The sequence below is a fragment of the Chelonoidis abingdonii genome, chromosome 20, assembly GCF_003597395.2.
Source record: "Chelonoidis abingdonii isolate Lonesome George chromosome 20, CheloAbing_2.0, whole genome shotgun sequence".
NCBI lineage: Eukaryota > Metazoa > Chordata > Testudines > Testudinidae > Chelonoidis > Chelonoidis abingdonii.
The window spans coordinates 12,580,445-12,599,908 of record NC_133788.1 but is presented as its reverse complement, the minus strand read 5'-3'; the positions used below and the strand labels follow the sequence as shown (position 1 = coordinate 12,599,908).

General features: G+C 42.3%; 2 protein-coding genes across 7 annotated transcripts in view; one reads left to right on the top strand and one right to left on the bottom strand.

The window, feature by feature from the left end:
• LOC116821346 (tricarboxylate transport protein, mitochondrial-like) overlaps nucleotides 1-19,464 on the top strand; it is a 42,832-nt gene that overhangs the window by 213 nt on the left and 23,155 nt on the right. The window contains exons 2-11 of one of the 6 annotated variants that reach the window (XM_075073983.1): nucleotides 2,575-2,682; nucleotides 2,825-2,924; nucleotides 3,666-3,710; nucleotides 4,463-4,601; nucleotides 5,304-5,388; nucleotides 5,634-5,738; nucleotides 5,970-6,085; nucleotides 6,847-6,920; nucleotides 7,559-7,655; nucleotides 11,816-11,989. In XM_075073983.1, the coding sequence (XP_074930084.1) occupies nucleotides 2,575-2,682; nucleotides 2,825-2,924; nucleotides 3,666-3,710; nucleotides 4,463-4,601; nucleotides 5,304-5,388; nucleotides 5,634-5,738; nucleotides 5,970-6,085; nucleotides 6,847-6,920; nucleotides 7,559-7,655; nucleotides 11,816-11,989 (1,043 nt within the window). Of the gene's footprint in view, nucleotides 1-22; nucleotides 203-2,574; nucleotides 2,683-2,824; nucleotides 2,925-3,587; nucleotides 3,711-4,462; nucleotides 4,602-5,303; nucleotides 5,389-5,633; nucleotides 5,739-5,969; nucleotides 6,086-6,846; nucleotides 6,921-7,558; nucleotides 11,544-11,815; nucleotides 11,990-19,464 lie in introns of those variants that run through there. The other 5 variants (XM_075073987.1, XM_075073986.1, XM_075073984.1 and 2 more) reach the window with 5 other exon arrangements.
• Nucleotides 17,229-19,464, bottom strand: part of SMTNL2 (smoothelin like 2) — a 48,973-nt gene continuing 46,737 nt past the window's right edge. Inside the window, exon 9 of the mRNA XM_032774459.2 lies at nucleotides 17,229-18,836. Coding sequence (XP_032630350.1) covers nucleotides 18,710-18,836 — 127 coding nt within the window. The 3' untranslated portion in view covers nucleotides 17,229-18,709. The remainder of the gene's footprint in view (nucleotides 18,837-19,464) is intronic.

The following is a 19,464-nucleotide window of genomic DNA, read 5'->3' as shown; positions in this document are numbered from 1 at the left end:
GCCTCCCCGGCCGTTCCCGCGCGGGGAGTGAGGAGGCGGAGCCGCTGCCCGCCCCGCCCTATGCGCAAGGAGAGGGCAGCTGGGCCGGGGGAATTCACACTCCCCCAGTGCCCGCCCGCACCCCAGGGGTGTCACTGTGTGTGTCGCCCGCCCCGGCCGCGGTTTTCCCGAGTCCCCGCTGGGGGGCGGGCAGCGCGTGCTGGTGTGAGGGGGCGTTGGCTCGAGTGCGGGGTGCAGCGGGGGGGGTCAGTCTCAACGGGGCTGGGCGAGGGGGGGCCTGCTGGGGGCGGGAGAGCTCGGCTTCAGTGGGGCTGTTGGTGTGGGGGGGCTGGTGGAGGGGGACTAGTCTCAGTGGGGCTGGGCAACGGAGGGCCTGTTGAAGGTGGGGGTGTGGTCTCTATGGGGCTGGAGGAGAGGGGCTGGGCAAGGGAGGACCTGTTGGGGGTCAGGCTAGTCTCAATGGGGCTGAGCCTGTTGGAGGTGGGGGGGGTTGGTCTCAGTGGGGCTGATTGAGGGTGTGGGGTTGGTCTCAGTGCGGGTAAGGGGGTGGTTTCAGTGGGGCTGGGCGAGGGAGCGCCTGTTAGAGGTGGGGGTGTGGTCTCTGTGGGGCTGGAGGAGAGGGGCTGGGCAAGGGAGGACCTGTTGGGGGTCAGGCTAGTCTCAGTGGGGCTGGGCAAAGGAAGGCCTATTGGAGGTGGGGGGGTTGGTCTCAGTGGGGTTGGCTGAGGGTGGGGGGTTGGTCTCAGTGCGGGTAAGGGGCTGGTTTCACTGGGGCTGGGTGAGGGAGGGCCTGTTGGAGGTGGAGGGGTGGTCTCTATGGGGCTGGAGGAGAGGCGCTTGGCAAGGGAGGACCTGTTGGAGGTGAAGGGGGTTGGTCTCAGTGGGGCTGGGCAAGGGAGGACCTGTTGGGGAAGGGGGGAACTGGTCTCAGTAGGGTTGGGGTGGTTGGTTGGAGGTGAAAGGGGGTGATGGCAGGCTCATGATAGCTGTAATGTACCGTGTACTAGGAGAGCTATGGAAGGTGGCACTGATGTTGCTCCTGGTTCTTTGCTGCTCTAGCTTCATTCCAAAGACAGTGGTGCTGACCTGGCCTCTGAGTCCCCCTTCGTTTTGTGTTCATTTCCTTTAGTGACATAGAGTGAGCTTCACCCAAGGGGTAAGGAATGGTCTCAAGGAGGGGGCTGTGTTATGCAGAGAGAATTTTGGGGTGAGTGGAGCCATATGGGTTTCCTTCATTCTCCCTTCTGCAAGAAATTGTCAGTCCCTGGTGCTGAAGGCCAGACTTTCAAAACTCCCATTTAGGGACCCAAGTAAGGGCCGTAATCTCCCTTGCTTTGCACCTTGTTTAATCACTAATTCATATTCAGAGTGCATGTAAACTCTACTGTTTTGCTTTAGTAGAGCTTTACTGTTTTGTACTGGAATAAATGATTACAAGTCAGTGGAGAATGAAGTGTAAAAAAATTGATTTGCAGTCATATCCATCATTTGAAAGATGGAAACACACACCCTTGAACTGAACTGAAATATAATGACTTGGAGGGGTTTCTGGATGAATGGAACGGGGGTAAAAATGGTAAGTTAGCTTAAAAATCAGGACTGATCTCTTGAAAAGCGTGGATAGCATGTGTGCAGACTAGGGGCCTGATACTTCTAACATTAAAGTCAACTGGAATCCTGCCTTTAATTTCAGTGGGAGATCCTGAAAAGTGATCTCACATTTCAGTGAGGGCTTCTAAAAGGTTATTTTGAATTTAGCAGAAACCTGAGATGAAATATTCCTTGGTTAATTGTTGCTGAGTAACGTATTACTCGAAGAATTCTGTGGAAGAAGAGAGAAAGGGGACCTCTTAAAGTTTGTATAGATGTGGTCCAAAGAATAATAAAACTCAATTGAATATTGGGAAGAGTCAAAGTGGGCGAGGGGACAAAATTTCCAAAAATGAGTATCTAAAATATTGAGCCAGATTTTCACAAATGCCGAGTACCCACAACTCCAGCTGAAGTCTAAAGTGAAAATCACCTGATCCAACTCCCACTAAAATCAAGAAGTGTGTCCACTGGATTTGTATTGGTGTGTCTGTTGGTTTTTATGTCATGTTTATTGGTTTGTTGAATGATCTATGTGAGCTGGGTGTTAAGCTAAAGTCATACCACCATCCTTGTGATTTCCATAGTTAATATTTTGACTTTTTAATGGAATCTCTCCTCTCTAACTACACTTAAACTTCACTATAAGTAACCACTCTTTTTGTTTTTGGATTGTTGGTGTATTGCATGTGTAATTTAGGAATTATTTCTCATTGTCTCTATGGAATTCTTTGATCCTCTCCCCTTTTGTCTTGGCTGCTTGGTTTGTAATAGTTAGCCAGTTTTTTTTTTTCCCCTGGGTGTCTTCTGGTTTTGAAATGTTTCTGCTGTGTTTCTGTACTTACTGCATTGTTGCCAAAACTGTTAATAGGATAATTTTCAACGTGGATTGGCGCAGTGCAGTATGGCACAATTTGTGTGTTGCTTACTTTTTGTTTATATAAAAATAACAGCATAACATTTCTACCTCTCTGTTCTGTGCAGGTGGCATTGCTGGAGGTATTGAAATCTGTATCACGTTTCCCACAGAATATGTGAAAACACAGTTACAATTGGATGAAAGAGCAAATCCCCCTCGGTATAGAAGCATTGGTAAGAGGATAACAACTCCTATGTGTGTGCTTTTTAAAATATCAAACAAAGTTTCTAGTAGACTGTTAGCCTAGCAGGAAAATCTCTATAATTCATTTGTAAAGTAAAAGTTGATTATCTAGACATGGAAATTGTCTTGCAGGTCACTGTGTGAGGCTGACCATTCAGGAGCATGGTGTGAAGGGTCTGTACAGGGGCCTAAGTTCTTTGTTATATGGCTCTATTCCAAAATCTGCTGTCAGGTAAGGTGATCTCTAAATTATTATTCGTAAATATAATAAACATGTCCAATTTGTGGAAGGACTTCACTGATAGGTTTTTATCAATTTTATAGCGTGCTTTTTCACCTATAGATCTCAAAGTGCTAAATGAGACTGCTTTTTTATCTTATTTGTAACTATATCATTTGCCACCATTTTCACCTCCCCTCCCCCATTTTCTAAAGGACTGATGTGCTCAGTTCAGTTCTCTCTCTTGAGCTCCATCTGTATTTTATTGGCTTTGCAATATAGGTCTTGGAAAAATAATGTTCTGTATCGAAACTTTATGCAGATTCTTAGGCCAGGTGAACATCTGAAAAAAAAGCATAATTTTAGTTTGACTATTACACAGTTTGAAAGGGGAAAATAGTGTGAATGGTCCATTTTATACTCTTTCACTCTTAATAAAGACCCAGTTTGGGATCATAGTGTTTTAAATGAAGTAGTAGATACTATAGATTTAACATCGCGAGGCTATTTGTGGTATGCACTGGATCAAACGTTCCAGGGTCGGATAGTGATGGCTGTAAAATGTCAGTTTCATTATCTTATTGACTACTGCTGGTAAGAATAAGATGACATTTTTACTATTTAGACGTGATATTGTTTCATTCTGTATTTTTGTCTTCTGTTTGCATTTCTTAGCTGGTGCTTTACTGAGCTTTACCACTTGGAATAAGGCTGTTATGATAGCACAGTCTCCTTTTGACTTGTTTGTGATAGTTATTACTTCAGTAATATCAAGGGAAACATACCAAATCACACTGGGTAAGATTGTTACTCTCCCTTCTTGGTGGTGTTAGGTGTCCCCTTCAGTCCCTGTGTGGGTTACCTTGATTGTAAGTAGCAATGTGGGCCTGGACAGTGCTTCGGCTCCCGTGTAAGTAGTTAAGGAGTGGTAGGGCAGGGGTGGGGAGTCAGTGTAGCCTTGGTTCCGTCTCCCCAGTGTTCTACCAATACAGAGGGGAGTGTAATCTGTCCTGGGTATAGGGCTGGTACAGATTGCGTCTCTTTTTGCTCCCTTTCCCTCCCAGGGTATGGTGGGACCATGGAATCATACTGTGGCTATGAGCAGGACTGTGGTCTGTTCTTTTCCTTGGGCAGCTTATTTGTTCATTGCCCTTCACTCAGGGCATGTGGCAAAGTCATAATCTCACCCCCAACTTGTCTTCATTTCCACTTTACTAACACTGGATTGGGGAGGAGAATGGCACATTTAATTTAGCTATTTCATTTCTGATTGGCAAAGATTTATTTTCATAATAGAAGGATTTGATTAAGGGACTGAAGGAGAGAGAAGTTTTCCAAACCACAGGTTTTTTAGTCTTGGTGAGTTGCTGGGATACCAGTCCTCATTAAAAGTAATTGAACATCCATAGCTGAGGATATTACCTTTTTTTGAAAAAGAGAGAGGATAGAGCAGTGGGCTGGATACTTCTGACACTGTCGTTCAAGATGCTACCTGTCTACATTCGAGAAAATCTGTGATGGGGAAAGCAAAGCTCTTCTGTTTCCTGCAGATTTGGCATGTTTGAGTTCCTCAGCAATATTGCAAAGGATTCAAGTGGGAAACTAGACAACAAAAGGAGTTTGCTTTGTGGCCTTGGAGCTGGTGTTGCAGAAGCTGTCCTAGTAGTCTGTCCAATGGAAACTATAAAGGTGGGCAGAATGTTAATATTCATAGGCTATAACATCATCTACTTCTTGGAAACTTCTTCCTGTCAACTAAACAAGTCCATTACTGTTTCCTCATTGTGTTTTTAAAATACCACAAGCTAAAATGTAGTAGGCCATTTTCATCCATCTTTGGGCAACTAGACAAAAATATTATCACTTTACTGTGCAAACTTGTGTAGCTTATGAAATATTTTTGTTTAAAAGGCAGGAGAGGGATTTTTCCCATAAGTTGGCAGTATTCCAAAACCTAACAAAATAGCCCCTATTCATGTTAAATGATGGACTAGAGCAGTGGTTCCCAAACTTGTTCTGCCACTTGTGCAGGGAAAGCCCCTGGTGGGCCGGGCCAGATTGTGTACCTGCCGCATCCGCAGGTTCAGCCGATCGCAGCTCCCAGTGGCCGTGGTTCGCCTCTCCGGGCCAATGGGAGCTGCAGGAAGCAGGCTGGGCCAAGGGACGTACTGGCCACTGCTTCCCACAGCTCCCATTGGCCTGGAGCGGTGAACCATGGCCACTAGGAACTGCGATCGGCCGAACCTGCGGATGCGGCAGGTACACAAACTGGCCCGGCTTGCCAGAGGCTTTCCCTGCACAAGCGGCAGAACAAGTTTGGGAACCACTGGACTAGAGGATAATAGTCATGAAACAATGTTGTGCTTAAAGTTTTGTTTTAAATTGTTACAGGTGAAGTTCATTCATGATCAGTCCTCTTTAAATCCAAAGTACAAAGGGTTTTTCCAAGGTGTCCGTGAGATTGTTCGGGAACAAGGTATAATCGTGCAGCAAAAACTACTGTGGGTTTTTATCTCCACATAACTTAATGGGGGAATCATAAACATCCTTTGTTCTATTTGAATCTAATTATATAAGATAAATGTGTTGAGAGAGAACACGGTTTGTTCCAGTGAATTATCCAGTCTTTCAGTAGACTGGCAGGTTCATTCTGGCTGTCTGATTTTTCACTCACACTTCTAAAATTTATATATAAAATGAAAATTATGTAATCTGTTACAGGTTTACGTGGAACATATCAGGGGCTGACAGCTACAGTCCTCAAACAAGGCTCAAACCAGGCTATCCGTTTCTTTGTGATGACTTCCCTTCGAAATTGGTATCTAGGTAAAATGAGTCATGCTGGCAATTTAATTGTATTATGAGAAGTAGATAAAATCTTACTTAATATTTTTTTTAAACTTGCTTAAATGGCGATGTTATAAAAGTTTGATCAGTACTTCCTACGGTTGACCACTTAATTGAATATGAGAATATATTCTAAATTATTTCTAAGAACATTAGCATTTGTAGAGGTATATGGTCTAATTGCTTTATCTCCTATATGTGCTTGATCAGGTGATAATCCCCACAGAAAGATGAATCCGCTTATTACAGCTGCATTTGGTGCTGCTGCAGGTGCAGCCAGTGTCTTTGGCAATACTCCATTAGATGTCATCAAAACCAGAATGCAGGTAAAAATCACTATAGAAACTAATTTTAAAATAAACTGGGTCCTGGATATCAGGACACTTAGCAGAGCTCTGATGTTTCATTTAAGAAGGCAGTAAAAACCTCGTACGCTGGTTTCTTACGCCTACGCTCTATCTAGGTTAGTGTGACCCTTGAGGATTAGTATTACTGTAGTATGTTGGAGCCCTAGTCATTGACCAGTACCCCATTGTGCTGTGCACGGAACAGTGTGCAAAAAGACTCATTTAACCAAAAAGTTTCCATTTGACTAAAGATCTAGCATAGTGCTGTGCTAGTGGCTTTGTCAGGTACTTTGCATCACAGCTACCCTAAAGGGAACCACATTTTGTGAAGAAATCCTTGGATTTACTTGGTTTCTGCTGAAGCTTTACAAGCTTAATTTCCATTTGTCAAGGAAAGGTGTATTAGTGATGGCATGTCATTGGATTTGTCTTTAAAAATGAAAACTAGGCATAAAAGCTTCAAAATTTGTGACTGAGATTTTTTTCACAGAGAAACGAATCCAAAGTGGCAGGTAGAATTTTGTGGAAATCCTGCAGTTTTCTCTCTGGGCCGCCCACGTTTTTCCACTGTTCATATCATTTTAGCAGGTGGTACTGTGACAGTTCTGGGATTCTGATTGAGGGGCAGGGAGGTGACATTTTTCCAAAAAGCCATTTCTTAATTACAGTTCATACTGGAATTCGCTAAAAGCTGAGATCTCTAATCTCTCAGCTCACTTCATTTATATTTTGCATTTCAGGGCCTGGAAGCCCATAAATATAAAAATACACTAGATTGTGCCTATCAGATCCTCAAAAAGGAGGGCTTATTAGCGTAAGTAGATTCAACTATTGTCTATATATGTACAATATTATAGCTGCAATATTTCAGTGAAACTATTGTTTTCCATATTTTGATGGGTGATGCTTTTTAGCCCAGCCTACACCTCTTTGCTGAAGTGGAATTTATCTTAGTACTGTTGTTTTGGTGTCTTTCTTCATGAGTTCACTTTTAGTGCAGTTTAAAACTAGCATATACCATTTACAACTACTGCGCCTTACCCTCCCCTGTCCCAAATGACTATATCTGTCACATGCACGCTGATCACAGAGGAAAAGAAGGTGGAAGCATATTTGATAGCTTTCACTCCTTTCCATACACGCGTCTGGAACAGTTTATGATGGTGATCTTCTATAAGAACTGTTGCCTATTTTCCAGCAAATGGGACTGATTATATCAGATTCATAAACTGGCAATCAGTTACTGTAGGCAACTTGTTTTAGGAATACTTATTGAAACTATTTGCAAAACTGTAAAAGTTCAACTTGCTGTTGAAGTTGACTTTGTGGAATAGATTTATAGCTGTATTCGAAACTTCATTGTTCAAGTCGTCTGACTTTTTATTCCCAAAACGAAAAATATGTTCTTACTTTTGTGAAGCATTTTCTTATTTATAATTCTTCTACCTACAGATTTTACAAAGGAACAGTTCCCCGTCTTGGCCGAGTCTGTTTGGATGTAGCAATTGTGTTTGTTATTTATGAAGAAGTGGTCAATGTTCTCAACAAGGTCTGGAAAACTGCCTGATGCTGCTGTTATAAGGCTAACAAGGACAGTTTGGATAGCTGGCTAGCCAAGCCCAATGAGTGCAAATGTCAATTGAATTTACTGCCTATGGTTTATTATCAAAGGTGTTTGAAATGCAAACGCAATCATTCCATCTTCATTCTTTAAAGTGACAAACCTGTAATCCAGACATTACACTAGTTCAAAGTTTATAAATTGTATGGTGTAGAGAAAAGGCTAGTAGAGCCGTATTACTAACTGCGTACGTGCTGGCTCCTAACACAGCTGAAATTGGTGATCTTGGTAGGCAGAAAACCAATTAAAGTAAAAACACTTGGCCAGATTCTGCTGTTTACATGTGTGTATCTCTGGATTTATTTTGTTGACTATTAAACTCCAAAGAAGCCCCATCTAAACACAATGCTGTGTTAAACAACTAAAAGTTTTTTGTTTGGTTTGGGTTTTAAATGTATTTTAGTTAAACTTTTAAGCTGTATATGGACACTCTCTCTTTTAATCTAAACCAGACTTGTATAGCTAAATTTACCCTGAGGCAGTGTGAACCACATAAACTAGTTTTATGTCTAAGTAAAAGTGCACTGGTTCCAAAACAGATTTAGGTAATCTGATTCTTAAACATGTGCAACTTCTGTGTGTAGACAAGGCTTGGGTGCCTTCAATAGAGTTACTGTTTACTTACACTAGTATAATTGAAAGCAGAGTCTGTCACGCTTTTCTTGAAAGATCACATATTCTGAAAAATTGGAGAAGGGAGCGCACTTTCCATGCTGACTGACAGCATCTGTCAGGCTGAATAGCAACTGTGTAAATAACTTTCTTTCTTTCTTTATTTTTACTTTTGAGTTTGATTTCTGGGCCAGGAGGAAACTGCCTTGTGGGCTCCTGCTATGAAAATGCTGGTCCACCTTTCTGATGGGAGGCACTAGAAGTGGCAAGGAATACTTGGGACCAGATCACTGGCATATAATAGGGATGTAAATATCGGTTAAAAAAGTGAACCGTTAAACTGTTAAAATTTTATCATTTAATTGGTTAACAGACGCCACTCCAGTTCAGGGGTCCCGCTGGGTCTGAGGGCCTGGCTGGGACTGTGAGGCTGGGGTTGCACCAGCCGGCCGGACTGGGGTTGCACCAGTCAGCTAGCCCGACACAGCTCGGGCTGCTTTGGCCCAGCACAGCCAGCCCCCAGGGTTAACGGTTAAGGTCCAGTTAACGGTAAGCCTAATGCTTACTGGTTAACCATTTAACCTTTTACATCTCTATTATAGCACGACTGGGCCCTTATAATATTTACTTAAGTAAAGCTTATGTTGAATTCAGTGGGTCTTACTTGAGTAAGGACTGCAGGTCTAGCCCTATTCTGAAATTGCAGAATAAAGTTTCCAAAACTTCTACAGTGTTTCATGCTCTGTTTGTATTCTAGTAACTTTATTTTGCCATTGCAATCTTACTAGAGATCTGGCCCCAGATTTCACTAGCCCCTGCTTCCAGCTTCTTGAGGGACATCCACTGAAAGTTGCTCTGATGTTCTGTCTGGAATAGGAACTCAGGGAGCTGCATCTTCAAGGGTTAGATAATGCCCTAAAACATATTTTGTAGTATTTATATTTATGAATGGATAAATACGTTGGTTCTTAATATATGCTTTAGTAATCAGCCTGCCAAACTGGAACACTGAGCATGGCAGATGGGGGTTTTTGTCCCTGAAAGAGAGAATAAACTTCAGACATTATAATACTTGTTCTTCAAAAATGATCCCAACTGACCTCTTTATTTTGGTGGTACGTTAATCATTAAGGCATTTGAAGACATTTTTTTAATCTGTGAGCACGGATCCTCCGGGGAGTGGAGGTGGGGGAAATACTTCTCTCTTACGCTAGTGTAATTTCAGAATTACTTCAAGGGTTGCACCAGTGAATCTAAAGATAATTTGGGTCCGAGGTGCATACAGTTTAAAAAAAGACAAGCATTAAAAAAAAGTTGGGGAAAGGACCAAATCAGTGTAGATAAAATGTCATTTAACGTACTGTATCCTATAGCATAGACTTGTTGTGGCATTTAGGCTTGGACAAGCTAGAAAATGTCAAACTAGAGCTAAACTCCCGACAATTTAGGCCAAGGATCATGTCAAAACAAAGGTACTGTCCTGTCTCCTATTATCCCTATAGTATCTGAACATCCCTTCCTCTTGTGGTTCTCATCACTAACATTTGGTTGAATTTGTCACCAAGTACAAGAGAGTGCCATATTGCATCAATTAAAATTGGAAACTTGGTTGTAGAAGCTTCCTTTACTGTACAGGAAACTTGTACCAGTCTACTCTCACTTGCTCTCAGCAAGCATTGGCCAACCGAGTGGTGCATGTTTCTCTGTGAATTGGCCATTTACATTCGATATCAAAGTATTTCTGTAATCTGAGACTTGCAGATAATTTGCTGCTGGATTTTGTTGAATACAAAGCACATGCTGTCGAGGTTGGGGACATACAAAGCATATTAGGAACTCCTCTAGAATTGGGAGCCATGTTAAGACATATAACAGGTGTTGCTTTTAACTGGCCATCAAGGTATACTGTATTTAACACTTCTGCTGAATTATTCAAATTTTATGAAAATTAAGCTCTAAAGTTATATGCATTACTTCATATCTGCCATAACATGGTTCCTTTACATAGTCACTGGTACCTCCAGAATAGGCAGGGCTTTCACCTTCATAACTTAAAGAATAATTTTATTGCCAAAGTCATTACAACCCTCTTTACTGTCTCAATAAACAGCAAGGCTGTCCTCATGCACTACTGATTGAAGTTTGCACATTGACCAAAATTGTGTCCACTAAAATCACTCTGTAGTTGCCAAAACTTCTTGATCCTCAGTGACCTGTCTGTCTTAACTGCGCCATCAAAGGGACACCAGGTGAGTTGTCTTGGCCGACTGTTCTCTGTTTCTACAGCTCTATCTTCAACCTTAAGCGGTCTGCCATTTATAGCTGCATCAGCCACTTCAACTCTGGTATAGGTAACTAATTCAAAGCCTTTGTAAATGTTGTCCAAGTTCCTCATTGCCACAGAGCCTAAGTATGATTCATTGCTAAAAATGGCTTTAGTGGCCATTTAGTTTCAAAGCTCAGCTGAGGAGGAAGCAACGCCTAAGGTGACAAACTACAGTGACATAAATAGTTAGAACAGTGGCTATGTGAAGGGAGTTGACTCTGGCCTATCAAATAGAAATAACAATAAAACTTTAAATACTAGGATGTTAAGCTTAAACAGGAGAGCTGAGGAAGTGACAGGAAAGCATCAAGTCTGATCATGAAGTTTAAATGTTGAGGGTGGTGACTTTTAGAAATACAACTCAACACAGCTGTATGTGGGTTTGGGGACTAGTGTTTAGATTCGTTCACTTAGTCATACTGGCTCATAAGCCACCTATTTTGAAATCCTGAATCTGCTGGACCAGAAACAAAAACACATCATTTTCAGTTGTGGCAAAATCAGAATGATTGTGTTCACCTACAGACAGCGTCTTTATACATTGGCAAGTAAAAATACTGTGCATAGTTAAGCTTATTTGTACAATACCTAGTATTGGTTGGGTCAGTAGAATAGGGACTTGCCAGTTGGTCTGGTAAGTAATACATGCAATTACTAGAAGGTTTCTAATTTTATCTATTACTGGGCAACGTAACAAGGGAATGCTATATAGATCAATGTTTCAAGGAGAGCCACTTTCTAATGTTTGCCTTTTTTGGTGTTTCTTCAACATTCCTAACTTGTTTGCTACATTTTTAATGTTAAATAATTGTTTACAAGTTCAATCTTATCTCTCTTGCAAAAAAAAATAAAAACATCTAAATATGAAGCTTCTTAAATTTCTGTTTAAGTGGATTTCATCAGGGAAAACAAATGAGAATTTGATACATTTCAGAAGTGTTAATCACTGGGTGAGAAGATAATGGATCAAATTTTGCTCTTGCTTTAAACCAATGCAATCTTGTTGCTTTCACAAATAAAATAGAGCAGAACTTGCGCACTGTAATCTGATTAGTGATGTAGTTCATATTATTTGGGTAAATATATCCAACTAAAGCAGAATCCCTGCTGCAAAAGAGATTTGTTCTATATACCTCTGTATTCTCCACAGCTGGATGGTGCAGAAGGAAACCATCTCAGAAATTCAGTAAAATTATGTGGATGGGGAAGTAATTATGCTTGGACATCATCTTCTCAGTCAGCATCACCGCCAGTGTTCTCCTTAGAAACGCCACATAACTACTGGATGGAACAGAGGGAGGAAGCACCTATCCAGCTATTGAAGGTGAATATTTTTTTAATTTTGTTTACTTGTTCTATCCCTGCATTTTTACTGTGGAGACACACTTGGGGCCCTTAAATAGATACAATGGTAATTGGTTCTTGAAATCTAGATATGGGGATTCCTTGTAGGCTGCACACTAATTGACGTATAGAAATTTATTGTATGAATATGCATATTCACAACCTATACTGATCAGATTACAATGTTCAAGCACTCCAAATGGAAGTGTGTACACAACTTTTATGAATGCATTCCCAAACGTCTTGTAATGGGTTTCTCACCTCTCACTAGCAGGATTGCATAGGGGTATGGTTTGAGAGAGTCTGGGGGAATGGAAAGTGAAACCCATGTTCTTCTGAGTATTGCCTGTTGCACTCGCTATGGGAGGCAGGCACGATAGTGAGGGTCTGGCTGCACTGAAGGTTGGCGTTTTTGGCAATGTGGCGTGTCTCCTTTATTCATTCAGATCCCCCTGGTGCTGCACGTGTACCTTACTTTGTCTCTGATATAATAATTAAAGTTACTATTGATCACTGTTTAAACATCATTACAGATATTTCAAACAATCCTCTAAACTGTACATGCAGGTTGGGAATGTGTTCAGATGATTTGCATAGTTGAATTTGCACTACACAGAGTGATCTTGAACTGATTTCTAGCCATTAGAGGTCAGTGTTCTACTGCAAATGCTTAGATGTACAGCAGGGAAATGTTCAGTAACTGTTATTGGTACTATGCAGCTGATCTAGTATTGTTTAGATAAGTGTGGCAGACCCTGTACAACAGGGGTAGGCTACCTGTGGCAGTTGGCGCGTGTGTGAAAGGCGGCACGCAAGCTGATTTTCAGTGGCACTCACGCTGCCCAGGTCCTGTCCACCAGTCAGAGGGCCTTTGCATTTTAATTTACTTTTAAATGAAGCTTCTTAAACATTTAAAAATCCTTTATTTACTTTACATACAAAAATAGTTTAGTTATATATTATAGACTTATAGAGATCTTCTAAAAATGTTAAAATGTAGGACTGGCACGCAAAACCTTAAATTAGAGTGAATAAATGAAGACTTGGCACACCGCTTCTGAAAGGTTGCCAACCTCTGCTTTACAACCAAACAAAACATGACAAATCTTTATCCTAAGGAGCCTACAATTTGATAACTATATTTACTGAAGGCCTCAGTCTGCAAACCCTGCTCCCAAAAGTGAGGATTTGCAGGCTTGGGCCCCCTAATGAGTTGCAGTGTGATCCAGGAAATCTCTGAAAAGGAAAAATTAACATGTTGAGTGTTAGAAATTATTTTGCATTCAATCTGGCCTTACAAGGAGGCTCGAGTTGCCACTGAATAATATGATTGCTCTTTTGTATGCATTGTGGGCTGGCTCTGAAGTTTTAGAAGGACATTAGAAAACCCTTGAGCCATCTATTTCAAAACTGCCATTTGCGATTGAATCTGATATATACCACTTATATTCATCTCTAGATCTTATACTCATCATTAGATGCCGGTCTCCTATTCTCCCTTTCTAAGAATAGGTATTTGTGGTGCCAGAAAAATAATATAAAGAAATCCAGCAGAGGTGTCACTTAAAGGCTTCAGTTTTAGGGCAAACACATGCAGAACTAGTTTTATATTTCATTATAAATTAGATCACATACTATTAACAAATTGAGAAAGCAGACAAAATGAAGAATGAGTAAAAGTTGCCAGTGCAACATACGTACGTGTGTGTGTGTGTGTGTGTGTTTTTAAAGCTGGTTTGAAAACTTTCAAAACTTCCAATGTTGATTTAAAAAAAAAAAAAAGAACTTCAGACAAAGGTAAATTTAGTTGAAAATGGGTTCATATTTTATAATGAGCGCTAATATTTTTATTATTTTTAAACAGATGTCCAAGAATATAACCTAATTGTAAGATAATAGTTACTTGCTGCTAGCTAAATGCAAAAGACAAAGTCAGTGGCCATGTCTGAAACAGTGAAGGAGAGGAAGTCTGGTGCTGCACAATGTTTGTCCTGTGACTGCTTCATGAATATACCTTCTCTCTAATTCATGGATTCTAGGACTGAAAGGGACCTCGAGAGGTCATTGAGTCCAGTCCTCTGCCCTCATGGCAGGACCAAATACTGTCTAGTAATGCTTTTCATCAGTGTATCTCAGTCCTAGTCTACACTGGGGGGGGGGTGTCGATGTAAGATACTTCGACTTCAGCTACGGTATTCCCATAGCTGAAGTTGCGTATCTTATTCCGACTTACCTCACGTCCTCACCACACGGGATTGACGTCCGCGGCTCCCCGTGTCAACTCCGCTACCACCGCTCGCTCCGGTGGAGTTCCGGAGTCGACGGGAGCGCGTTCGGGGATCGATAAGTCACGTCTAGATGAGACATGATATATTGATCCCTGAAAAATCGATCTCTACCGCCTGTACAAACCAGGTCACTATCATTATCCCAGTTTTTACGGATGAGAAAACTGGGGCATACAAGTAGCAGAGCCAGGAATATAACTCAGTTTTGCTGGAGGACCTTGGGCAAGTCATTTCAGGTTTCTGCGCCTCAGTAGATTTGCATTTGGCCTTGATTTGGCAAAGCACCTAACTCCATGCTTATGTCCTATTGAAATCAACAGAGCGCAAGCCCTTTGAGTGGGGGCCTATATGAATGAATCTGGGGTGGTGCAAGGTATATGGCTAGTAAGAATTACACTGTATTGCCCTACTGACCATGTTAATAGAGAAAATACTGTTGCTGTGCTGTGAGAAAGGGTCTGTAACCACAGTAAGTTCCAGCTCTAAAGACAAGTTTTCTCTCATAGCATTTCAACAGGAAAAAGACTGACTATTACTGTGAAATAGAAATTTAGAGCTTTCTTACTCAGAACACGTTTTGTTGAGCAATAGTTGTGTGTATACATTTAATCTCCATCATGATGTTGGTCATTCAAGACAGTGTTAAAACTCTGAACACCAAAACGTTATCTGACAAGTATGCAAAAGTATGCCAAACCTCTGTCCAATTCCGTAAAAGCTAGAAGGGTAGCGGTAACCGGGATGCGGCGCCAGTGGCACCTTATATTTTTCAGATGTGCATAAAGGCTTTCAAATTGTTTGCTTCCACTGTGACATTAGCAACAGGATATCTGCATTATAAACAGCAGGATGCTCCCCAGCTTGAACTGTCAGTTCACGTATTCAGTTAATGGCTTTTCCTTATTCTTTTTCAGTCTGCTGGAAAAGCAAGAGCTCCCGCCTTGTTTATATTGGGCAATAATATATTCTACAAGAGATGGGGCCTGAGCCAAACTCCCAGTCCAAACGCCATTGAACGTTGGGTTGTTTGGTACCTGATCCAAAACTCTGTCCAAACTATTTGGATTGGAAGAAAACTCTCCATCCAAATCCTTCTGAACTTTGGGGAAGTTCAAACCCAGATTGGAATGGTGTAGCCTGAGCTCATCTCTCTGATTGAATTGATGCAACACTTTTTAGTATGAAGGGGTTACAAAGCATTTCACATCTGAAGTGCAACTAGGAAACTTCAGTGTGTGTTTCCTGTTTGAGGGATTCTCTATGAAAACCATGAGGGACGTATGTGTGTGGTGGTGGTGGGGGGGGGGGTTGTAACTACATAGTCAACAGCTCTTCTGCTTGTTGACCTCCCCCCTATCCCCATATGTTGGTTTGTTCACAGTTTCAGGCCAAATGTAGTCTGGGTAACTGAGAGCAGCGCCTTGGAAATTAATGGAGTTTCCCGTATTTACACCAGCTTATCCACTGGCCCACAATTTAGAACAACCAAACTTTAGAAAGTTGTTGTAGTGAGAGAATACATAGCTATTGCCTGGTCATTGCTATGCAGTGGGCACAGGAGGGGCTCAGCCCTAGGCTTGTGATGTAATTATTTCTGTATGGTATCTGTAGGTCCTGCTTCAGACATTGGAACAAAAGAGGCTGGATAAGATGAGACAACATGACAGTGAGGGGGAGAAGATCTGTAACTCAGCAAACTATGACCCGACCATATAAATTCGTTTGCTGAGTTCAATCCATTGGACGAACAGATCTAGACCTTCCTGAACCATCTCAGCCTGCTTAGTAATTTTTTTCGACAGTTGCATGGACGTTGACACGTACTGGTTCTGTAGTGGTTGCTAAGGCAGTGTAGTTCTTATAAGGAAGAGTGTGATCCTGCTCCCATTGAAACCAACAGAAGTTTTTTCATTGACTTCAACAGGAATAGGAGTGTGGCCAAAGTAGTGAAAATTCTCCAGGGATGGTACATTTAGCAATCAGTGTTAGCATCATTATCCCTCCTGGGCTGGCTCCTAACCCTGCAGTGACAGTCCAGCCTCCTGTCCCTCTACGATGACTCAATAGTACGCTTGTGCATTGTGCAGAAGGGAAATGCAGTGACGTAGTTGGGCCAGATTGCTGTAGCTCCAACACTGGAAAGTTCTGTAGCTCCATTGACTTGGTGCCATGGTGACTGACCCCAGCCGAGGATCTGGCCTGGGATACTTAGCAGGTCTGGCGTTTGAGCTGCACATGCTTAAAAACTGTAGTTTCAACTAAGATTTACGTTTTAAAAAAATCTTGCCAGTTTTCTGTAAAGTGGGGAAGGGGGACAGGCAGCAGTTGCTGGCTCTAGAAGCCAACTGAGGAGACGCAGGAAGATCTATGGGACAGAATCCGAGCTGTATCTATCTTAGCTACACATACAGCTCCCATCACCATAGTATCTGCACATCTTATTATATTTATCCTCTCAACACCCCTGGGCAGTAGGACAGTGCTGTTTTTTCCCGTTGTACAGATGAGAAACTGAGGCTGAGAGTGACTTGGCCCAGGACACAGGATGTCAGTGGCAGAGCAGGGACTTGAATTCAGTCTGAGTCCTAGGCTGCTATCTTTTGCAGTGGATCATCTCAGTGTAGATGAAGGAGGCGACTTAGAAGGGAGCACAACACTTGGAGAGTGAGCAGCTGTGATAGTCTCTACCATGCAAATAGTTGTAGCCTACTAAATATACCATCCTTCCTACTGAAGTAGGACCCAGCCATTTCAGTCATGTCCTGAAGCCAACAACGTTGCTCTGGATTTACAGCCCTATGACTGAGATCACAATGGGTCCCAGTGTGTTGTTTTTCCTTTAAATTCTGAATATATTTCCGTTTTGAAAAAACTTCTCGGGAATCTCTTTCCCACTGTATCCTCCAATCAGCCAGAAGCACTCAGCCAAAAGGAGTTTGACATATATTTTATTATAAATGGTCATCAATACAGAACCAAAGTCATTTTTATAAATATCTGTGAGGAACAGGAACAGATGCAGGTAAAAAAACATCCTTTAGCAAGAGCAATCTGCTTGCCTGGCTTTCTATTGTACTTTCTATTAGTTTGTTTTGTGGGGGATGGGACTTGAGTTTTTTACATTCATTGCAAAAAGCAAAGCTGCTGATCTAGTGAACAGAAGCCAGAGGGTGGAATCTGATCTTTTTTCCACAGGTGTAAATTTCGAATAACACCACTGAAATTAATGGGGTTACTGTGGGTTAATGAGGGTTAACTGAGATCAGAAATAGTCCAAGGTGATCCAAAACTCCCAAATCATTTAGTGGCACCTTAGCAGACTCCCTCAGCAGGGAGGCCGAGGATGGAATGGGTCATGGAGTTCGCTCCTAGGGCTGGGATGGAGGCACATTTCTGGGCAGCTTCCTCTGCTGCTGTCTGTGTTATATCTGTTAAATAGGACTCCTGAGCAGTTAATCTTCGCCGCTTTGTAAGCACTGAAGTTATGACGTGCACGTAAATGCATACAAGTAACAGCCCTGCTCCTCCCGTGCCTCCTTAGCAAGGATTTAAGCCTCAACCAACCGCTTGAGCAAAAGATTTTAGGTTTGACCCCCCCCCTCCAGCACATGCTGATGGAGTTTGTTACACAGTAATAGCCTATATGGGGATTTGAGCTCAGATGCTAAGTGCGTTGTGTCCCTTGCTTCTAGTGGCTGATGCAGATAAAAGATAATAGCCTACTACTGCTGCAAATGAAGTGTGTAACTCCTTTAGCTTACGTGGCAAAGGCCTGTGCTGTGGTTTCAATCCCCATATGGGCCATTGATTTGTAAGAACCTCCACCAGCGGTTATGTTGTGTGTGCGCACACACACAACAGAATAAACACCTCTGAGGGCAGTGATAACTTGTATTCACTAGAGCAGAGGCTGCCTTCCTTTGTAAAGTCTTGGTGTAAACTTCCTTCTGTTTCTTGTGTGCTACACTGGACAGAGGAGTAGAAAATGTATCTACATTATCCTGTGTGGCTTAAACTATGGTAGGAGAGAATGACTTGGAAGCAAAGATGCTCTTACCATACAGAGACATGTGTCCCAAGCTGACTTTAAGGAGACTTATAATTTAGTTTTCTTCAATCTTTTAACACAACTGTATTTAAAACAACTTATTGCTAGCACCAGAATGATGATTTCTGCCTTTCCCTATGCTTTCCCTTTGTGTGTTACTGGCCCACTGCTGTGATCAACACTTTGGGGCCCTGCTTGGTAACCGTGTAAGCAGTGACATGACTGAATGCAAGCATAGGGATGATAACAAGCTTCTGAGTGAACAATAATGGCCGCGCTCTATTCTCAAAACACCTCTCTCCTTTTGTTGAGAGAACACCAGAGTCGTCTCAGTATGGGGTTGTGTTCAAGCTTCCCGGTGGGTTTATTCAAAGCGGCGCAGGTGATTGTATAGTGACTGTACGTAGGTGAAAACACACATGGGATCTGGCTTGCGTCCCATCACCATCATGTCATCCACTTCTATCAGGCGGTCGCAGTGAGCCAGTTTCCTGCAGTAACCCCAAAACAGAGCCATCAAACAAAGGGTTATCGCCAACTATTTCCAGTATCCATTTGCTACCCCAGTATTGGAATCACTTGGGCTTGTATCGAACAGTGGAATTTTCTCTCAAAGAAATCTATATAACATTGTAGTTAACACTGAAACGGTCAAGTTTGAAGGCTGCCATTTTCTGTAACAAGAGAAAATTCCTGTTCCACCTCTCTCTTTTCGCATGGTAAGGACAGTCCTGATTTTTGGGACTTTTTCTTATATAGGCTCCTATTAAACCCCCCCCCCTCCGCGCCCCCCTCCCCACACACACACACCCTGTCCTGATTTTTCACACTTGCTGTCTGGTCACCCTAACTCATGGTCTGATTCAAAGCTCAGTGGGATTTTTTTCCCATTGGTTGCAATAGATTTCAGATCAAGCCCCTAATGCTCTTCTGGATGCATCCCTGTCTCTCATCATGTCACGGTTCCCCTGCCTCTCGCTGGGCCTCAGCAAGCAGGGTCCCTCAGATTTGCAAATCCTCTTCTCCCACTGGCAGGAAGCCTGGGTCACTCCAGTTGTTCAGAGGGAAACCCAGGGGCTGTTCTGTCGGCCAGTAGGGATGCTTGCAGAGGACACCAGG